The sequence below is a fragment of the Hevea brasiliensis genome, chromosome 12 (assembly GCF_030052815.1).
Source record: "Hevea brasiliensis isolate MT/VB/25A 57/8 chromosome 12, ASM3005281v1, whole genome shotgun sequence".
Taxonomy (NCBI): domain Eukaryota; kingdom Viridiplantae; phylum Streptophyta; class Magnoliopsida; order Malpighiales; family Euphorbiaceae; genus Hevea; species Hevea brasiliensis.
Window position 1 is genome coordinate 12,701,040 of NC_079504.1, and position 18,310 is coordinate 12,719,349.

The window sequence follows — 18,310 nt, forward strand, 5'->3', positions numbered from 1 at the left end:
AACAATCTTTAGCAATATGAATAAAATTATCAAAATTAAAAGTTATGTTCCTAAGATAGTGTCGAAAAGGGGAGTGAATACTGGACAATTTTGAAAATTTCAACTCTTGTTTGAAACTAAATAAAAAATCAAAGCTAATTAAGCACTTCAAGGTGAGTGAGAAAGTGTTGTTCAAGTGCAGGTAGAAGGCTCAACCAAAATCTCGAACAATGGCCGATCAAATAATAATCACGAAAATGTTTTGTTTTGATGTTTAAAATAGGGTGCAGCAGAGATATGTATGCTCCAAAAATCAATCCTCAATAAACTCAGTTCAAGCAATGATCATGCATGAAGATAAGTCGAAATGCTAAATGTAAAAGCAACGGATGAGAGAGTAAGTAAACACAAGAATTTCCTTGTTGTTTTCTTCTTCTGGGGTGTTTCTTTCGTTAGCTGTGGGATTAGTTGTTAGGTGAGTGTAATTAGGCGGATCTGCACGTTCGAGATTCCTTCTTGTTAATTTTTTTCTCTCCTTTTAATTTTTAATTTAATAAAAGAATTTAACTTATAAAAAAAATAAACGCAAGAATTTATAATAGTTCAACATTCAAAGCCTACATCTACGACTCAAAAGTATCCCTTGAAATTTTATTTTTACTAATCAACTCTTTTCAAAGACAAAAGTTACGCCAATTTTTTTCAATAGGCTTTGCAATGGTGCTTGTCAACCATTCAAAGTGCCTCTACATTTAGCCTTTTCTCAAACTTTTCAAAGGTGCTTGATCATCTTTACAACCATTATAAATAGCTTTGCTTATTTATTTGAAATTACTCTCAACTCATAATTATATAATTGAATATATATTTTGAAAAATGATAGAGATGATTTGCCAATAAAAGCACACTTGGGACTTTTCTTAAGGATTTTAAATTTTCTCACAATATCAAATGGCTTTCATTGTATTAAATTCGAAGAAGTGTTGGTTAAATTATATTTCAATTTATTTTAATTCGAACTTATATAAGTAATTAAATTAATTTACATATCAAAATGACTAATTAATTTAATGTTGCAATCCAACCACTTATATGTTATCTTTTTAATTTATATTTTTTAGTTAGTGTTTAGTATAAATAAATTTCATGAAATTTTATAAAATTTATTTACAAATCTAAAATTTTAGTATTTTGTTTAAATAAAAATTTATTTAAAATTCTTAATAATCAATTCTATGAAATTTATTATAATTAAATCAAATTCTATCAAAATTGATAGAATTCGCAAATGAATTCTAAAATTAAAATCATATATGTTTCAAGTGATAAAATTATCCTCTTATTATATATTATTTTATTTTATTTTATTTATTTCAAATACAAAATTTATTTTATTTAAAATGAATTTCATATTTAATATAAAATATATCAAACAAAGAGATTCATTTTAAATGAATTCTATCATAAAATTTATTTACAAATAAAATAAATTTTACCAAACCAAACAGGGTTTTAATGTGGGATTCCCAACACTCACCCCTCAAGTGCAACCACATAATTATCATTTGACAATTAGTTAATATTTTAACACAATGCAGGTCCAATTATATAGTCTTATGGGTATCTGAAATCCACAACTAGTCCAAGCTTTGATACTATATTAAATTTAAAAAAAGTGCTGATCAAATTATATTTTAATTCATTTTAATTCAGACTTATATAAGTGATTAAGTTATTTTATATATTAAAATAATTAGCTAATTTAATATTATAAATCAACCACTTATATGTTATCATTGTACTTTATATTTTTTTAATGTGGGATTCTCAACACATTAATTAAAAAAATAGTAAAATAAAGGGATATATATGGCAAAAATAAAATATATCCACTAAAAATTTGAATTTCACAAAGGTGTCAAGTATGCAAATTTATTGAAAATAGCGAGTTAATTTGGCTGTTGTCTATAATCTGATACATTTGATAAAGGTATAAACGAATCGAGCTGAGTCGAGTTGAGTTTTGAAGAGTTTAAGCTTGATTCATCAAAATATTTTCGAGTTCGAGCCAAATATGAATAAATTCAAGTTTAGTACATTTGGAAAACGAGCTCTAAATGATCCAAGCCAACTTTTCATCGAATCAAGTTTCAAGCAGCTCAACTCATTTATGGCTTTAGTGAGTTTCAAGTTTAGGTTTATAAAATGTTAAATAAGTAGTTTTATTTTGCTTTCACATTAAAAATAACTTAATTTTCATAAAAAATAAATTTAAATTATAAATAATTATATTTGATAAATACATATATCGAGTATATCATAATTTTAAATAATATATTATTTTAAATTATTCATAAATAAAATAATAAATATTTATAATATAATAAAATACAATAATTAATATAAATATTTTTACAAATAAGCCTATTTAACAAGCTTTCTTACGAGTCTTGATAAGCCAGATGTTATGAAACTCAAGTTTAGCTTATTTATTAAATGAATCTAAAAATCGAGTTCAAGCAGCTCATGAGCAATTTGATTCATTTAGGTCTAACTTTTGGGATTGGCAAACTAATTTAGGCAAAGCTAGCCATTTTAAAAACAATTTTGAAAATTCATTTTAAGCATTCAAAATCATTAAATATATGTCTTAAATCATGTCCAAATTTTTGGAAAAGAGATTTCAAACAAGGATTGCTCTATATTTACAAAATTATCTTTTTACATTATCCTATAAATTTAAAAACTAAGAACTTGAGTTTTTTTTTTTTCATCTTCAAGCCTCTCTAAACATTGAATAACTTCTTCAAATCATGAATTGCTTCTTCCATCAAGATTCTTTTTAAGCACAAACTGAAATGTGATTAAATAGTTATTTGTACAAAATTTAAATTTAATTCTATTAATTTTTATAGAAAATTAAGCTCACTTGAATTATAAAGCTATCAAAAATTTTATATAAATTAAAAAAAAAAAAAAGTTTTAGCCTTTTTCATTAAGCTTTTCAGTATCAAGATAATTATGATATGATCCATACATTGGTAGGATGCAGCTATGAAAAAATTAAAAAAATAATAAAATAAAATCAGAATCTCTTTTTATTATTATTATTTATAAAAAAAAATTATATATGGGGTAGGCCAATGCCCACGTTAGTCTGTGGTCATTTGAACCCTCATTTCAAAACCCAATTTATGAGATATAGGCCCAATGATTTCAAGCCCAAATGGTTCTTTCATGTTTAATATTATTAAGGTAAATTTTATCTTTGTTGTTCGATAAAATTTATGATTCTATAATTATATTTTGAAAAAAATAAAATTATTACATCACTATAAATTAATTTATTAACAGAAATATTTTTCTATTTATTTTGAGTTTCTTTAATGTTGGCATTATGTAAGAAAAAAAAAATTATTCCTATAATTACAATTTATTTTTAATTGAATTCGTGAGAAAAATAAACTTAACATGGCATGTAATGATTATCTTATAATATTAATTTATCAAATTTATAAGAATTAATCTAATTGATAATAATGAAAATTTCTTAATTTACAAATTCGATTTTAATTCTATTTAAAAAAAATAGAAGTAAATTTATGCACAAGATCAATGTGAATACTACATTATTAAAATTGTCAAAAATAAAATTAGGTGGTAAAATCTTGAATGAGCGTGCACAATACGCGCTTAAAATTGCTTAAGAAAAACGATAGACTCAATGCTAATAAAGTAGTTTTAAAATACCTTCTTAATAATAATAATAAATTATATATTATTTTTATAAATAAAAATATAAATATATTTTTATTAATTAATAACATAAATTATACATTATAATTTTTTAATTTCAACTTATTTTTAATTTAATTTAATTATTATTTTAAAAATTACTAAAATTTTAATTTGATTTGATTGAATTAACATAATTTACATTTGCAAACGTGAAATTTTATTAAAAGAACACATAATCTTGAAAGCTTAAAGATAATCTTCTGTAATGAATAAAGTTGCATTCAATTATGTCTTTTGCACTTTTTAAAAAGACTTATAATGATTATACAGTCGTTTATATCATAATCGTCGCCGAATTATCAAATAATTAAATATGATTTGGGACAAAAATACCCAAAAATATATAAGTTATCAAATTAAGTCTATTGAGGACAGTCATATCATTTACCTACCATTATGTACTGCCCTTATAATCATGTAATAACCACCCCATCTACATTTATTTGTAAAGTCATGATGTATACATTTGCATAGATTAGCTCCTTTTGAAGCAAAGATGTGTAAAAGAAGATAATCTTTGCATGAAGCTTGTCATAATATGATCTAAAAAAATAATTAATATGCTTTATTTCTTTTTTAGTTGAATAATTTAATTGAATTAAATTTATATTTTTCTTTTTAGTTGCTTAGTACTATTACTTGCATACGATGATAATGATTAATGGAGAAATAGAGAATCATTCATTAATAGCCATAATAAGAAAAATTTTTACCTAAATCAGTTTATTATAGATTCAAAATACAGACACGTGAGATTTATATATTTAATAGATGAATTTTACTATACATATTATGTATAAATCTTCACATGTGATGAGTATTTTAAAAATATTTCTTTGATTTTTTTTAGTTTTTAGTTACAAAATTCTCATTAAATTTCTTTATTGTGAAATTAATACATCTAAACATAATGATGTAACCACACATATTTAATCTGATAATAAATACATATCTCAAATTGAAAATGGACAAACTTTATGTCATTGATGAACAAACTTTACAATCATGGAAAAAAGAAGAAAAAGAAATAAGGAAAGGAAGAAAGACAAAAGAGGCATAGAGTGAAAATTCAAGGTTAGGCATGGGGTGGCCCCAAGTCAGGTGGGTCAGGATTCTCCACAGGAGTAATCCTGTGAGAATTAAACATGATTTTGAAGCCATCTATGCATTGTGAAACTGCAAAAACCATGAAAGTAGCAAAATAAAAGATGAGAATTACAACAAATAAGGTGGCTGTTGCATGGTGTTGTGGGGCTTTAGCTTGTTCCAATATCTTCTTGTGATAAACAATCCCAATTATCATCAAAAGGGCAGCCATTAGAAACCCACATGTAAAGGCTAGATTCCTTAAAACTGCATCCAAAAGGCTGTTCCTTTCCATCTCCCTCAATATTAATTAATGAGCTTTGATTAATTTTTACCTTTTGCAATAAGTTTGCCAACTTGTGATGAACACCATAAATCATTAGCCCTAAATTTCTCTCTCATCCCTCAACACTAAACAAAGAGAAAATTAGATGGCATGAATGAATATAGAATTTTAGATGCGCATAGTCAAGAAAATTGAAAAACTTGCAAGAATAAACCAGCCTAGAATATAGCAGGGAAATTTTATTCCTTTTTTAAAAATTTAGGTTTTTTAATTTTTTTCTTTACTATTTGCGAAAGGGATATTATAATCCGTGAAATTTATAATCAAAATTCAAAAATAGCCTTTGTTTTTTCAGAGAATTAACCATAGAATTAATTGGTATTTTTAGGTTTCAATTAGAAATAAAACTCGAGACCGCATGCACGTCAATAATTAATCATATAATTCTTGAATTTTTAAATATCATTTAATCCATTAAATTTTTAATTTCCAGTGTGATATCAGATAAGCAAGTTGCTTTATATTTATAATTATCATCAGAAATTAATGTCCCCACGTCTTTACCTCCATCTTAAGTAATTAAAAAGAATAATCATCATTTTTAATTAGCCATAAATTAAAGCTTCAATATATATTAGTTAAATAAATAATATTTAGAAGTGATTAACTAGAAGGTGGCAATAATAGAGTTCGATAATTAAAAAAAAATAAAAGATAAACTAGTATTGAATGCAATAATAAGCCAATTGTTTCAGGTTCAATTCTTAGATAAAATATTATTGGAATAGACAATCATGAATCTAAAAAAGATGAGAGATTTTTAGATGCATCAGTGTATATGCATTATCTCTAACAATCATATGAAACTCATTCTCTATATTATAAAGAGGACGGACTTTTACGTAAGAGATAAAACATTATTTTTATGTGTATAGAGAGTATTTTATAATTTTCTCCAAAAAAATTAGCTTTATGCTAAAATTAATATTAAAAAAATTAAGAAAAAAAAGGTCTATCTATCCATTGAGTATGATCTAATCCATCCATAGGCAAGAAAAGCTAATTAACAAATTATAGATTCTTCTAGACACCTCAGCTAAGCAATTTGTTTGAATAATATTACTATTTAAAGTTTTCTTTTTAAAAAATAATAATAAAAATTTTACTTCACTTATTGTAACTATTTAGAATAATATAATTTTTAATATAACTATAAATTAAGACCAAAATTATACTAAAATTCTATTTGTTTGAAAGGAAAATATTTTTATTTTTCGGAGCGTTTAAAAAAATTGATAAAAAAATAAGTTGTTAATCGAAGAAAAATAATTTTAAAATAAGAAAAAATGACTTTTCATTTTTTTAACTGAAAGTTATTTTATGGTGAATAATAATATAAAACATTAGACATATGTCAAGTAATAGAAAATATTTTTATGAAAAATAATTTTTATAAAAAATATTTTTTATATATAAATTATTTTACTAAAAACAAAACAAACAAAACATAAGTTTCTAAATATAATTAATAAAGAGAAAAAAAAGTAGATTATTTAATTCATGATTTTTAAATTATGAAGTAAATATTTGATTATTAAATTAATGGTGCTGTAATATTTTAATATTTATTGTAGTTTTTAAATTTTAGAAATTAAACTGAAGTTAATTTTTTTTCATTAACAAAAAGTTAATTTAAAATATTTAAGTTGTTTTTATGTCGTTGTGTTGAGCTCTTATATATAAAGAGCTTATTTTCTTAGTAAATCAATATCTATAATAGGTGAAGGTTTGAGGGCCCTGGCTCCGTCAAAATTTTTTAAAATTAAAAAATGTATCCCTAAATTTTAATATATTATTAATAAAATTACTGGTTGTCCTTAAAAATTTTTAAATTAAAATTTTATTTATAAATTTTAGTATATTCTTTTAAAATGCTTTTACTTGGTCATCCAATATTTTTATTTTGACACCTACACTTTTAAATAAATTTTGTTTATATTTTTATATTATTTAATTTTAATCTAATAATATTTTATATTTTTATTTTAGCCCATATATTTTTATCAAGATTTTATTAAATTTTTTTTATATTTAATTTTATCCCCTCAAAAAATAAATTTCTATTTTCGACTTGATATAAATATAAAAATGAAGGATTTGAGTCATTGTATAAAACCATTAAATTATTGTATTTTAAAGGGAACGAGTTAATAAAAGAGAAATTTGAATTTTTTTAGAGATGGTGAGAATTATTTTTTTTTTCTTTAAGATTTAATAGAAGTTAAATAAACTAATAAGAATTATACAGCAAAAGTTAATTTTTTTTATCATTTTTACTATAAAAATAATAAATTTCAAAATATATAAATAGGAAAACTTAAATTCTCTTTACATTTGTGCTTATTTTTTATATATATTTTTATTAAATTAATATAATTATTTTATTAATTTATTATATTTTTCACTCTTAAATAACGTAATAATTTAGAGGGGAAAAAAAGTCAAAATGAAAGGAATGATGATAAGGGCGGGAGATTGAAGAGACAGACCATAGATGTTCATGCAAAGGCTACGTCATCACGTGAGCCTAATTAACCAAACACAGAAAAAATGTACTTGAGACTTTGAAAATTCAACCATCGGATCCCAAAAAACCTAACAAATTTCAAAACAGAGAAAATTCAACGTTTTGTATTCAAATCATTGCATGGCTTCAACAATTTTTTACCTAACGTTATTGTACAGTTGATTTGATCTTGATGCAATTCAACTTTAAAATCTGATAAATCCATTTTATTATGAATAAAAACATAAAATATATATAACAAATTAAAAAAAAAAACCCATTAATCTCATTTCACTTTTTCCCCCATCAATGTAGGTTCAATACCAGTAAAAATTATGGTTACGTTGCTATATTATTCACAAAAGTATTACCTAAATAAAGAACATTGCATATTTCACCCTCACTGCACTTGTATGGAGACCAAAATTTATAATAATTTTATAGATGAAATTAATTAATTATAGATATATCACCCTGTTAAGACGTTAATGACAAGATTCAAACTTAAAACTTATGGGATTAATAATTTTTTTTTATTTATCTAGTGAATAGTGAGAGCGTCTCTCTTTTAGTGAGAGAGTATTATCATCCTTTTTATTGGTTTGCAGATATGTGATTGAAGGTGAGAGAGGGCAACGATCTGCATGTGGATGGTCTAGATATGATTCAGGGGTCTCCTTGCTGGCTAGCGTTGGAAGTGATGGGATTGGCCTCAGTTGAGCAACTTACCATAGCCATTCCTCTCCTGACTTGTCCGAACATGGCTCTTATGGGACATTCATTTTGTTGCTTCTCTCACCTTTTGCTGTTAAAGCTGAAGGCTGATTGAAAGTTTCTTTGCTATAGAAAGGAGTTCTTTAGATAAGCCCCTGTTTGTACTTCAGTGTCTTCTCCGTAGTTCCCTACAATTGGATTTTTCTGCTGGTGGTGGTGCTACAGTCTTGAGGCCATATCTACTGGAGATTTGAGTTTGGGTCTTATATCCGTTTATAAAATCTAGGGCTCCACATAATTAAGTGTTGAACTATCTGTTAATGATTTGAGTTGAGGTGGTGTAGATTTTTCTTTGAGTTTGAGCCTTGTATTTGATGTTTCTTCAACAAAACACATTTACTTATTTAAAAAAAGCGTATATATCAAACAAACTATTAGCTATACGATTTGAAAATTTTTCTATATTTTCATCTCTCGTTCTTCCTTCCTTCGGGACTAGGAACCTTCTCTCCACTTTCTTCCTCTTTTGACCAAACACTCCTTTTACAAGCCAAGCGTTTTGTTTCCTTTCATTCTCTTCCCTTCGACCAAACACTCCTTTAGGAATAAATGTTTTTTTTTAATTATTATTTTTTTACATATGGTCAACATATTTTTAATCGATTTGCACATATTAAAATTATTCTTTAAAAAATTGTATCCCCTCATACTTATATTTAATTTTTAAAATTAATTTTAAAACATTCAATAATAAAATTAAAATTTTATTTTTTGATCTTTAAATTGTGCCATAATTAATATTTAAGTCATTTATTTTTCAAACATAATTAATTTAGATTATAATTTTTAATTATGTCAAACACTTTAATCACTTTACTTATTTTTAAGTATATTTTGATATATGCTACAAATCAAACAAATAAATATGAAATAAAATTAAAATTAATCTAAAATTAGTTTAAAAAACTTAAATCAAATTAAATTAACTAAATCAACTGTTTCAAATTCAATTTATTTTTTAAAAATTTAAATTTATTTAATTTAAACTTTTTTAATTTAATTCAATTCAATTTATTAAAATTTTAATTTATTTTAATTTCTAATTTTAATTTTTTAAACTGAATCGATAAATACTCACCCTATAAAATAGTATCCTATAAAAAAGCTTGAACCAACATGAAGGGTTGATCGAGTAGTTATTTATAATTGTATTTCACGTTTAGACACAAATTCAAACAGTAAAATCAAATCGCATCCAATTCAAAGAAATTAATTTTTTATTTAACCGTAAAAAAATGAGATACTGAATATTTAAAAAAAAATAAATATTAATTGTAAAAATAATTTTTTTTAAAAATTATAAAATTATTTCATTATTTATTATTTTATTTAAAAAAGGGAGCTTCACCGGCACGTTTTGAGGAAACTCGAGATCAGAAAACCAAAACCGCACGGCGCACGTACTTGCACACGTCCCTAGCAGTAGAGGGACACGTTCATTATTTATTTGTTAAAACAAGGGTAATATAGTCATTTAACAAACCCCCAGAACTCCATCATTGCCGCCTGCCCCATATCATAATTTTGGTCACATGACCTACCTCCGCGTTTTTTCTTTTTCTTTTTCTTAAAAAACTAACACAATTCCTTTTTTTTTTTTTTTTTTTTTTGTAAATAACCTTACGTACAACTAAATTGCCGCAAAATGTAGCTCATCATCATCAAACATGACATGTCGTCCCCAATTAAAAAAAATATATATATATATATATATATTTATATATTAATGGGGAATGATATCACCAAACATGTACTTAGCATTATCGATTATTAAATTTAATATTTAGTGCAAATTACTTAATTTTTTTAAAGTTATAATGGTTTGTTTACTGAGAATTTTAGATTAATTAGTGTTTTATAAAATATATATTATTTTATTATAATTAAATAATTAAATTAAATTAATAAAATTTGATTATTTTAAAAATAATAAATTCAGTTTGATTTAATTTTTAATTAATAATAATGATAAATTTGATTTTATTATTAATTTAGTTATATTTATTGAGCAATCAAATTAATTAAAATAATTGATTTTTATTAATTAATATATTAATTATAATTTTATTAATAATATATTATTTATAATTATTATTTTTATGATTTTATAATAATATTTAATTTATAATTATTCACTTATTAATATTAAATTATATTTATTATTTTTATAATAAAAAATTTTATATTTTTTTATTAATAATAAATAATTAATTAATAATATAAAATATATATTTTATTTTTATGATTAATTTGAATATTTTTAATTAATTTTTAATTTCAATTTTAATTCAATTCAATTAATAATTTTAAAATTAATTAACAATTTAATTAATTAAAATTTTAATTCATTTGATCGAATGTATTTAAATTACTGTATATATATATATATTTTTTTGATATAATTTATATAAAATTTAAAAAAATTAAGGCAGAATATATTTAAGATAAGTAGATTGATTTAAAATTGAAAAAAAAAAAAAACCAAATCATTATCCGCCGTTCACGGCTGCACGAAAGTCAGGAAAAAGAAGAAGAGAGGATTATTAATTTTATTTATTAATTAAAAAAAATATGAGGGAGCCGAATGCAAAATAATAAAAGCAGCCGTTGGTCAGTCAAGAACGCTGTAACGGGACTCAGAATTTTATTTTTATTTTTTATTTAAAAAAAACTCAGGTCAACCGTTCCAGGCCCAAAATAGTAATTTCACGAAAAAGCAACCCTCCTTCGGGTTTAGGCTATACTGTAGTCCACTCCCAAAAAGAAAAATATAATCGAAGATGATTAATTAAGCAACTAATTAATCGAGTAATTAGTGGAGATTATAAAAATTAAAGCAGCGCCCTTTTGTCCTAGTGGATTTAATCAAAGTTTCAAGTCCGTCTGCGTGCTTTTCTTCTAGAGAGAGAAATTAGAGAGAAAGAGACCGGGTGGTGAAGCTAAGGATCTGTCACAGAGAAAGATGGCGGTGAGCTATGTTTACACTTCCCCCTGTTTAATTTTTTAGATCTCTTTCGGATTTTCTGTTTGTTTCTCCAGAAATTTCCCTCTATAATTCCTCAATTTTGTGGTTCTGCTCTCTGATTTTAGCACCTGTACGAGTCTGGTGTTGAGTGCGTCTTTTCTACACCTTCCCCTTTTCTCTTTATCTGGCGTGATTTTTGTGATGTGGGGTGATATTGTTTTTTCTTTGGAATATGTTCTTTTAGATGGGTTAGTAAGTACTTGGGATTTTAGTGCATTCGTGAGGCTAAAGTGTGTGTTTTGATGCAGAGTATGTGTCAAATGAACTGATCTTGGTTTCCATTTTCCTGATCGGTGAAGAGCTAAAGATTGAGGGTGGAACAACGAATGTTTCAGCAGTGCTTGTGGTATAAAGGTTGGTTTTTTTTTTCTTTTTGTTGCCCCCTCCTCTCTGTTGGACTTCGTGTTTTCCCCATTTCTGACCTGAAATGCTTAGTTTTGACCCTTGAGATTGAAGCTTTACAATTTGCTCCAATGCTAATGGGATTGTTAATTCCACCTTTGATAAAAAAAATTTTTAAAAAAATTTAGGGGCCAAAACATAAATTAGGAACAGGTCTTTATATTGTTATTTGATATGAGATCCTCTGTCATCTACCATTTGTTTAAAAAATTTTTGGTTTAACTAAAGAAAATAGTTTGTGATCTGAAAAAATTTATGGCGATACTTTTTTCAAACCAAGTTTGACCTAGTCTATTTCTATGGTTTTTGCATATGGGTTTGGATAAATATGTTGTTTGTTGTATTTTTGTTGATCCTTAATTTGAATACGTTTGTAAGATGTCGAAAGTTAGACTATTGATCATTCTTGTGTGGTCTTATGTTCTCATCCCCTTTCTGAAGTGTGGTTTGCAAAGTATAGGTAGTTGTTTCTTTTCCTTTTAGTTAAGATTCCTAATTTGAATAGGGGTGCACTTAAGGGTTTGAATTGATATCAATTTGGGTTTAAAGACCATGTTTAAAACCCGCCAAAAGATGTCTCTGACAAAGTCTGGTATTTTAGTTTAGGTGCTTTTGGTCCATGTGAGTCTTTTCTTTTATGAGAATCTTCTTTACTTGCTTTGTGCTTTTCCTTATCTGTCATTTATCTCCTTTCTTTCGAGGTTATTAAGCATTGATGCTAAAAATTAAAATAAGTTTTGGTTGATTTGCAGTTGTGCAGGTGTGTTATGGTTTGCAGTCATCCATCAACTGAAGTGTAAAATTCTTTAATGCAGCCATATTAAAGGATTTATTCAGTTAGGGCTACAAAAGTATTGGATCAAATGTCTTTCCGTAGTATAGTTCGTGACATGAGGGATGGGTTTGGGAGTTTATCAAGGCGGAGTTTTGATCTGAGGCTGTCAGGCCATCACAGAGGGAAATCTCATGGTTCAGTAAGCGAGTTGCATGATCAGCATGTGGTAATCCAGAACAGTCGTTGGGCTAGCCTCCCACCCGAGCTACTACTTGATGTGATCAAGAGATTGGAGGCAAGTGAGAGTACTTGGCCTGCTCGGAAGCATGTTGTTGCCTGTGCTGCCGTGTGCAGGTCATGGAGGGAAATGTGTAAAGAAATAGTCACAAGTCCTGAATTATCAGGGAGGATTACCTTTCCAGTTTCCCTGAAGCAGGTGAGATTTCTTGTGATCTTTGTCTTGCCTCTATAATATCATTGTGTGATGGAATCATTTTCAAATGTGCAAGGCTTAAGGCATGATGTTGGTTTCTGTATCTGCAAAATTACCCAACTGAACATGAACAGATGCATGTGCTTATTGATTTCAAAGAAGGGGTTTTGTGCGATATATAATGAAATTTGCATGGTTTTGATTGTCACTTACAGCCAGGGCCCAGGGATGGAACAATTCAGTGCTTTATTAAGAGGGACAAGTCAAACTTAACTTACCATCTTTTCCTTTGCCTCAGCCCTGGTAAGTTTTTCTCTCAAAATTTGCGTTGATTTCAATGCCTTTTATAAGACCTGCCTTGTATACTAATTTGTGTGATCTTATAGCGGTAGAAATATTACAACTGGTTAAATTACTTCGCTTTAGTTTTTTCTTCGCGAAATATGTGGCCTTCAGTCGCGTGGATTTTTCTTTTACCTCAGTGTTTGATTGCAATAGGGTACCGTACTTTCTGGTTCACTATAGATAACTTTTATGTAATATAGTTTGTAGCTTTTATGTAATATAGTTTGTAGCTTTTATGATTGTTCTTCTTAATGACAATAAGGTAACATTTCTATGTCATGATGAATTATACTTTCTAGTTTCTAGTTTCATTCCAAAACTAGTAGTTGCATTTGTAATTCTCCTGAGCAGCTGCAAGATTGATAAGTTCAGACCAGTGTTATCAAGGCGAAAGGCGACACTAAGGCGATAGAGCATTCTATTGCCTTAGGCGAGAGGCGAGAGGCGAGGCGAGGGCCTTTTTGAAGCGAGGCGCCATAACCTTAATTGTTTAAATTATATATATATATATATATACTTAAATTAAACAATTAATTAATAAGAACAAAAAGTAAAATCATCAAATTAATAATAAATTAATAATACCATATAAAATAAACAACTAATGTCTAATTAACAAGACAAAAGTAAAACTAATTAATCTAACAACTAATTAACAATAATAAGAAGTAAAAAGTAAACTAATTAACAACAAAGTAATAATGTCCATATAAATTACACAATTACTTACTAAGAACAAAAAGAAAAATAATCAAATTAACAATAAATTAATAATATCCATATAAAATAAACATCTAATATCTAATTAAAAAGAAAAAAGTAAAATTAATCAAATTAAAACTAATTAATAATAATAACAAGTAAAAGGTAAACTAATTAATAATAAATTAACAATACCCATATAAATTAAATAATTAATTAACAATAATAAGAAGATAAAAAATTAAATTAACAATAAATTAATAATACCTATATAAAATAATTAATTAATTAATAAATAATGTCTAATTAAAAAGTAAAATTAATCAAATTAACAAGAATAATAAATAAAAATTAAACTAAATACCAACAAATCAACAATACCCATATTAATTAATCAACTAATTAAATAAGAATACAAATTAAAATAATAAATTCACCAATACTCATAAAATTTAAATAATTAATTAATAAAAATAAAATAATTAAATTAATAAATAAATAAATAATTAATAATAACTAATTAATTAAAAGGAGGAGAAGGAAAAATAAAAAATAAAAAGGGACGTGAGATCAGAAGGAGCAGAGCAGGAAAGAAATAAGGAGAGGACAGAAAAAAAAAAAAGAAAAAAATAAAAAATAAAAAACAGAGCAGAAGGGACGTGAGATCAACAGAGGGACGTGAGATCAGAAGGAGCAGAGCAGGAAAGAAATAAGGAGAGGACAGAAAAAAAAAAGAAAAAAAAAAAGAAAAAATAAAAAACAGAGCAGAAGGGACGTGAGATCAACAGAGGAGTGCAGCGTGAGATCAACAGAGGAGAGCAGCGTGAGATCGACAGTGGAGAGGGAGAGAAAAAAAAAAAAAAAAAGGGACGTGAGAGAGATCGAAGCAGCGCAGCAGGAAAGAAAAAAAAAAAGGATCTGAGAGAGAGATCGAACAGAGGTGGAGACTGGAGAGGGAGAAAAAAAAAAAAAGAAAGGGACGTAACAGAGAGAGAGATTGAAGCGGAAGAAGAAGAAGAAGAAGAAGAAGAAGAAGAAGAAGAAGAAGAGAGAGAGAGAGAGCGTACCTGTTGTCGTCGTCTTCGTGAGGTTGAGAAGAAAAGGGTCTCTGCTGGTGGTGGAATGGCTGACGGTACGCAGATAAATTTATCGATTTTTTAATTTAAAAAAAAAAAAAAACACTTTACCGTTGCTGTGAAGAGGCGTCGCCTCTCGCCCGCGTCGCCTCTCGCCTCTCCGGCCAGAGGCGTCGCCTCCTCCAAGCCGAGCCAGGCGTTCCAGTCGAGGCGACAGAGGGACGCCTCGCCTCGCCTGGCGCCTCGCCTGGGCGCCTCGCTCGCCTTTGATAACACTGGTTCAGACTAGTTCTAATTTGTTTTCTATGACATGGAAAGGCCAGCTTAACTGTTGCAAGCAATTTTTAGTAATATTCATTCAAACGTTATTAATATGGCTATTTTATTTTGTATTTCCAAGGGAATTGTCAATATTATGTTACATTGCCTATGAAGTATTCTCATATTTTCAAGTTAGTTTTCTTTTTCACCCAACAGCTCTCAGCTGAGTTATTAGAAGGCAATAAAGTTTTGTATTATTCTTGTTCTGCTGCTGAGATGTTCTGCATGATTGTTTCTCCCTTCATTTTACTTTACTGTTAATGTGACTATCTCTTGATTAATGCCATGGTTTTGCAGCTTTGCTTGTTGAAAATGGGAAGTTTCTATTGTCTGCAAAACGCACCCGGAGAACTACTTGCACTGAGTATGTAATCTCAATGCATGCAGATAACATATCAAGATCAAGCAGCACTTATATTGGAAAACTGAGGTAGAAGTTCACTGTATCCCATGTTTGATTAGCTGCTATAGCACACAACTTTACCCTGCACTGCATGATCTTGTGCAAAATTGTGGTAATTTCCTTTATTTTAGGCATGAGGACAGATTTTAAGCATAAAGTAACATGTGGTTCCCTAACTGGCTGCATCCATGCAAAGTTGTTTCTGCCATATATTACAGCAGTAACTTATTGAACATGCCATTGTCATATATGTGTCTAACTAAGGTTATCTCTTTCTTCTACTTTTTGTAAGCCAACCATTGGGCTCCATGCTTAATTCATCTCCTTGAAGCACATCAAATGCTTAAAATTCAAATGATTGGATAATAAGTTTTTCATTTACCAAACTCTTTAAAATTGTTACTGTGAATGGAATATGCAAGAATGTGACATTTTAGAGTGCTATGGATTTTAATAAGATGAAGAGTCTATGCTGAATTAATTCCCATCTTTGGGTCATTATGAGTACAATAGTTTTTTGGTTAAGCAGGTAAGTGTGTCAAGGCTGCTTTGATATCCTTATAATTAGTGCACAAATGGATTGTTGTCATCAAAATCTCAGTTCCAACCAATATCAAATGCGCTTGGTTTATTATCTTTGGTTTGATAAATGTCTGAGTGCTTGAATTTTGTCTAAATGAATATTTGCCCTTGTTTCAGGTCAAATTTTCTAGGTACCAAATTCATAATTTATGATACGCAACCCCCTTACAACAATGCTCAACTTTCCCCACCTGGCCGGAGTAGAAGATTCTATTCCAAAAAGGTATCTCCGAAGGTCCCCACTGGAAGCTACAACATTGCTCAGGTTACATATGAGCTGAATGTGTTGGGCACGAGGGGTCCTCGTAGAATGCACTGCACAATGCACTCAATCCCTGCCTCATCCCTTGAGCCAGGTGGTTTTGTCCCAGGCCAACCTGAGCTCCTGCCAAGGTCCCTTGAAGACTCATTTAGGAGCATTTCCTTCTCGAAATCAATTGATAATTCAATTGAGTTTAGCAGCTCCCGTTTCTCGGACCTTGTTGGACCTCGAGATGAGGAAGATGAAGGAAAGGAAAGACCATTGGTTCTTCGGAACAAGGCACCCAGATGGCACGAGCAGTTACAATGTTGGTGCCTCAATTTTCGTGGAAGAGTGACTGTTGCCTCCGTCAAAAATTTTCAACTGATTGCAGCAACGCAGCCTGCCGCGGGTGCACCAACACCGTCGCAGCCAGCCCAGTCTGATCATGACAAGATAATTCTGCAGTTTGGTAAGGTAGGCAAGGACATGTTTACCATGGATTATCGGTATCCATTGTCTGCTTTTCAGGCATTTGCTATTTGCTTGAGCAGCTTTGACACTAAACTGGCTTGTGAATAGAAGGAAAAGAGCTACATTTAGTTAAAGCCTTTTCTATTCAAGGGTTTAGTAGGATTGGGGGGATTGTTGTATGCAGTCACTGTACAACTTACTGTCAACTGGAAAGTGCAAGAACATCTTCAGTGCACATTGGAGGACTCTTTCGTGTTCTCACCCTTTTTATCTTCATTTTCCTTGCATTAGTTTGCTTGAACGGTTCATTGTGTTCTTATCTGCATCTGTTAAATTTTAACTTTGTACCTCTTACAAGAAAAGGGTAAAAAGATTAGTAAGTGGAAAGTGTAATTGACATCATCTTCAAACAATTTGATTCCAATTATGTGTTATCACAAAAATTGTAGTATATATTTTTTTATATAATCCAAATTAATGATTAAGACCCATCAACTTAATTATTTAGATCAAATTACAAGTCTCAATTGATCAAACTATAACTCAAAATGAAAATCAAGAAACAGTTAACTTGTTAATATCAACATAGCATTGATTGAAGAAAAGACACAAACCTATTTATTAAGACAGTATTTGCATGTGTATGATTAAGCTACTCTCTCTTTGAAAAATGTTAACCTATCTTTTATTTTTATTCTCGATTTGTTTCAGCCGCACCTTCCCTCTCCTCATTTTGCCGTCAATGAGCGAAAAATCGAAGTTCTTCAGAGCTATATACTATAGACACAAATAGAGAAAATGAGGAGTCGAAGAGGGCTTCACAATCCAGACAAATAAAGCGTGGAGAGAACAATAATTTTTTTTTTTTAATTTTCACTCAATAATTTTTGATGTTTTTACTTTTTTTTTATTTTTATTTAAATTTAATTTATAATAAATTTAAAATATAAATATATAAAATTTATATATTTAATAGTGAAACTCACCGTGTTTGAATATTTGATAAATCGATCTGGGTAGATACAGAAGGTAATTAGTTGTC

At 28.0% G+C, this 18,310-nt stretch overlaps 1 protein-coding gene across 2 annotated transcripts; it reads left to right on the forward strand.

Moving 5' to 3' along the window:
• The first annotated feature begins 11,294 nt into the window (after positions 1 to 11,294).
• LOC110669384 (tubby-like F-box protein 8) lies at positions 11,295 to 17,692 on the forward strand. Of its 2 annotated transcripts, none has more exons than XM_021831030.2 (6): positions 11,295 to 11,457; positions 11,763 to 11,868; positions 12,669 to 13,127; positions 13,340 to 13,427; positions 15,866 to 15,998; positions 16,671 to 17,692. In XM_021831030.2, the coding sequence occupies exons 3-6, from the start codon at positions 12,780 to 12,782 to the stop codon at positions 17,374 to 17,376; spliced, it is 1,275 nt and encodes a 424-aa protein (XP_021686722.2). In that variant the 5' UTR covers positions 11,295 to 11,457; positions 11,763 to 11,868; positions 12,669 to 12,779; the 3' UTR covers positions 17,377 to 17,692. The 2 variants fall into 2 exon arrangements, with proteins under 2 accessions (XP_021686722.2, XP_021686723.2); XM_021831031.2 differs by lacking the exon at positions 11,295 to 11,457 and adding an exon at positions 11,478 to 11,602.
• Positions 17,693 to 18,310: the final 618 nt, after the last annotated feature.

Bases quoted from the DNA above. Each gene is read 5' to 3' on its own strand.
- LOC110669384 (XM_021831030.2), top strand. From the start codon at position 12,780: ATGTCTTTCCGTAGTATAGTTCGTGACATGAGGGATGGGTTTGGGAGT. The intron at 13,128-13,339 runs GTGAGATTTCTT...TGTCACTTACAG, and splicing joins TTCCAGTTTCCCTGAAGCAG to CCAGGGCCCAGGGATGGAAC. The intron at 15,999-16,670 runs GTAGAAGTTCAC...CCCTTGTTTCAG, and splicing joins ACTTATATTGGAAAACTGAG to GTCAAATTTTCTAGGTACCA.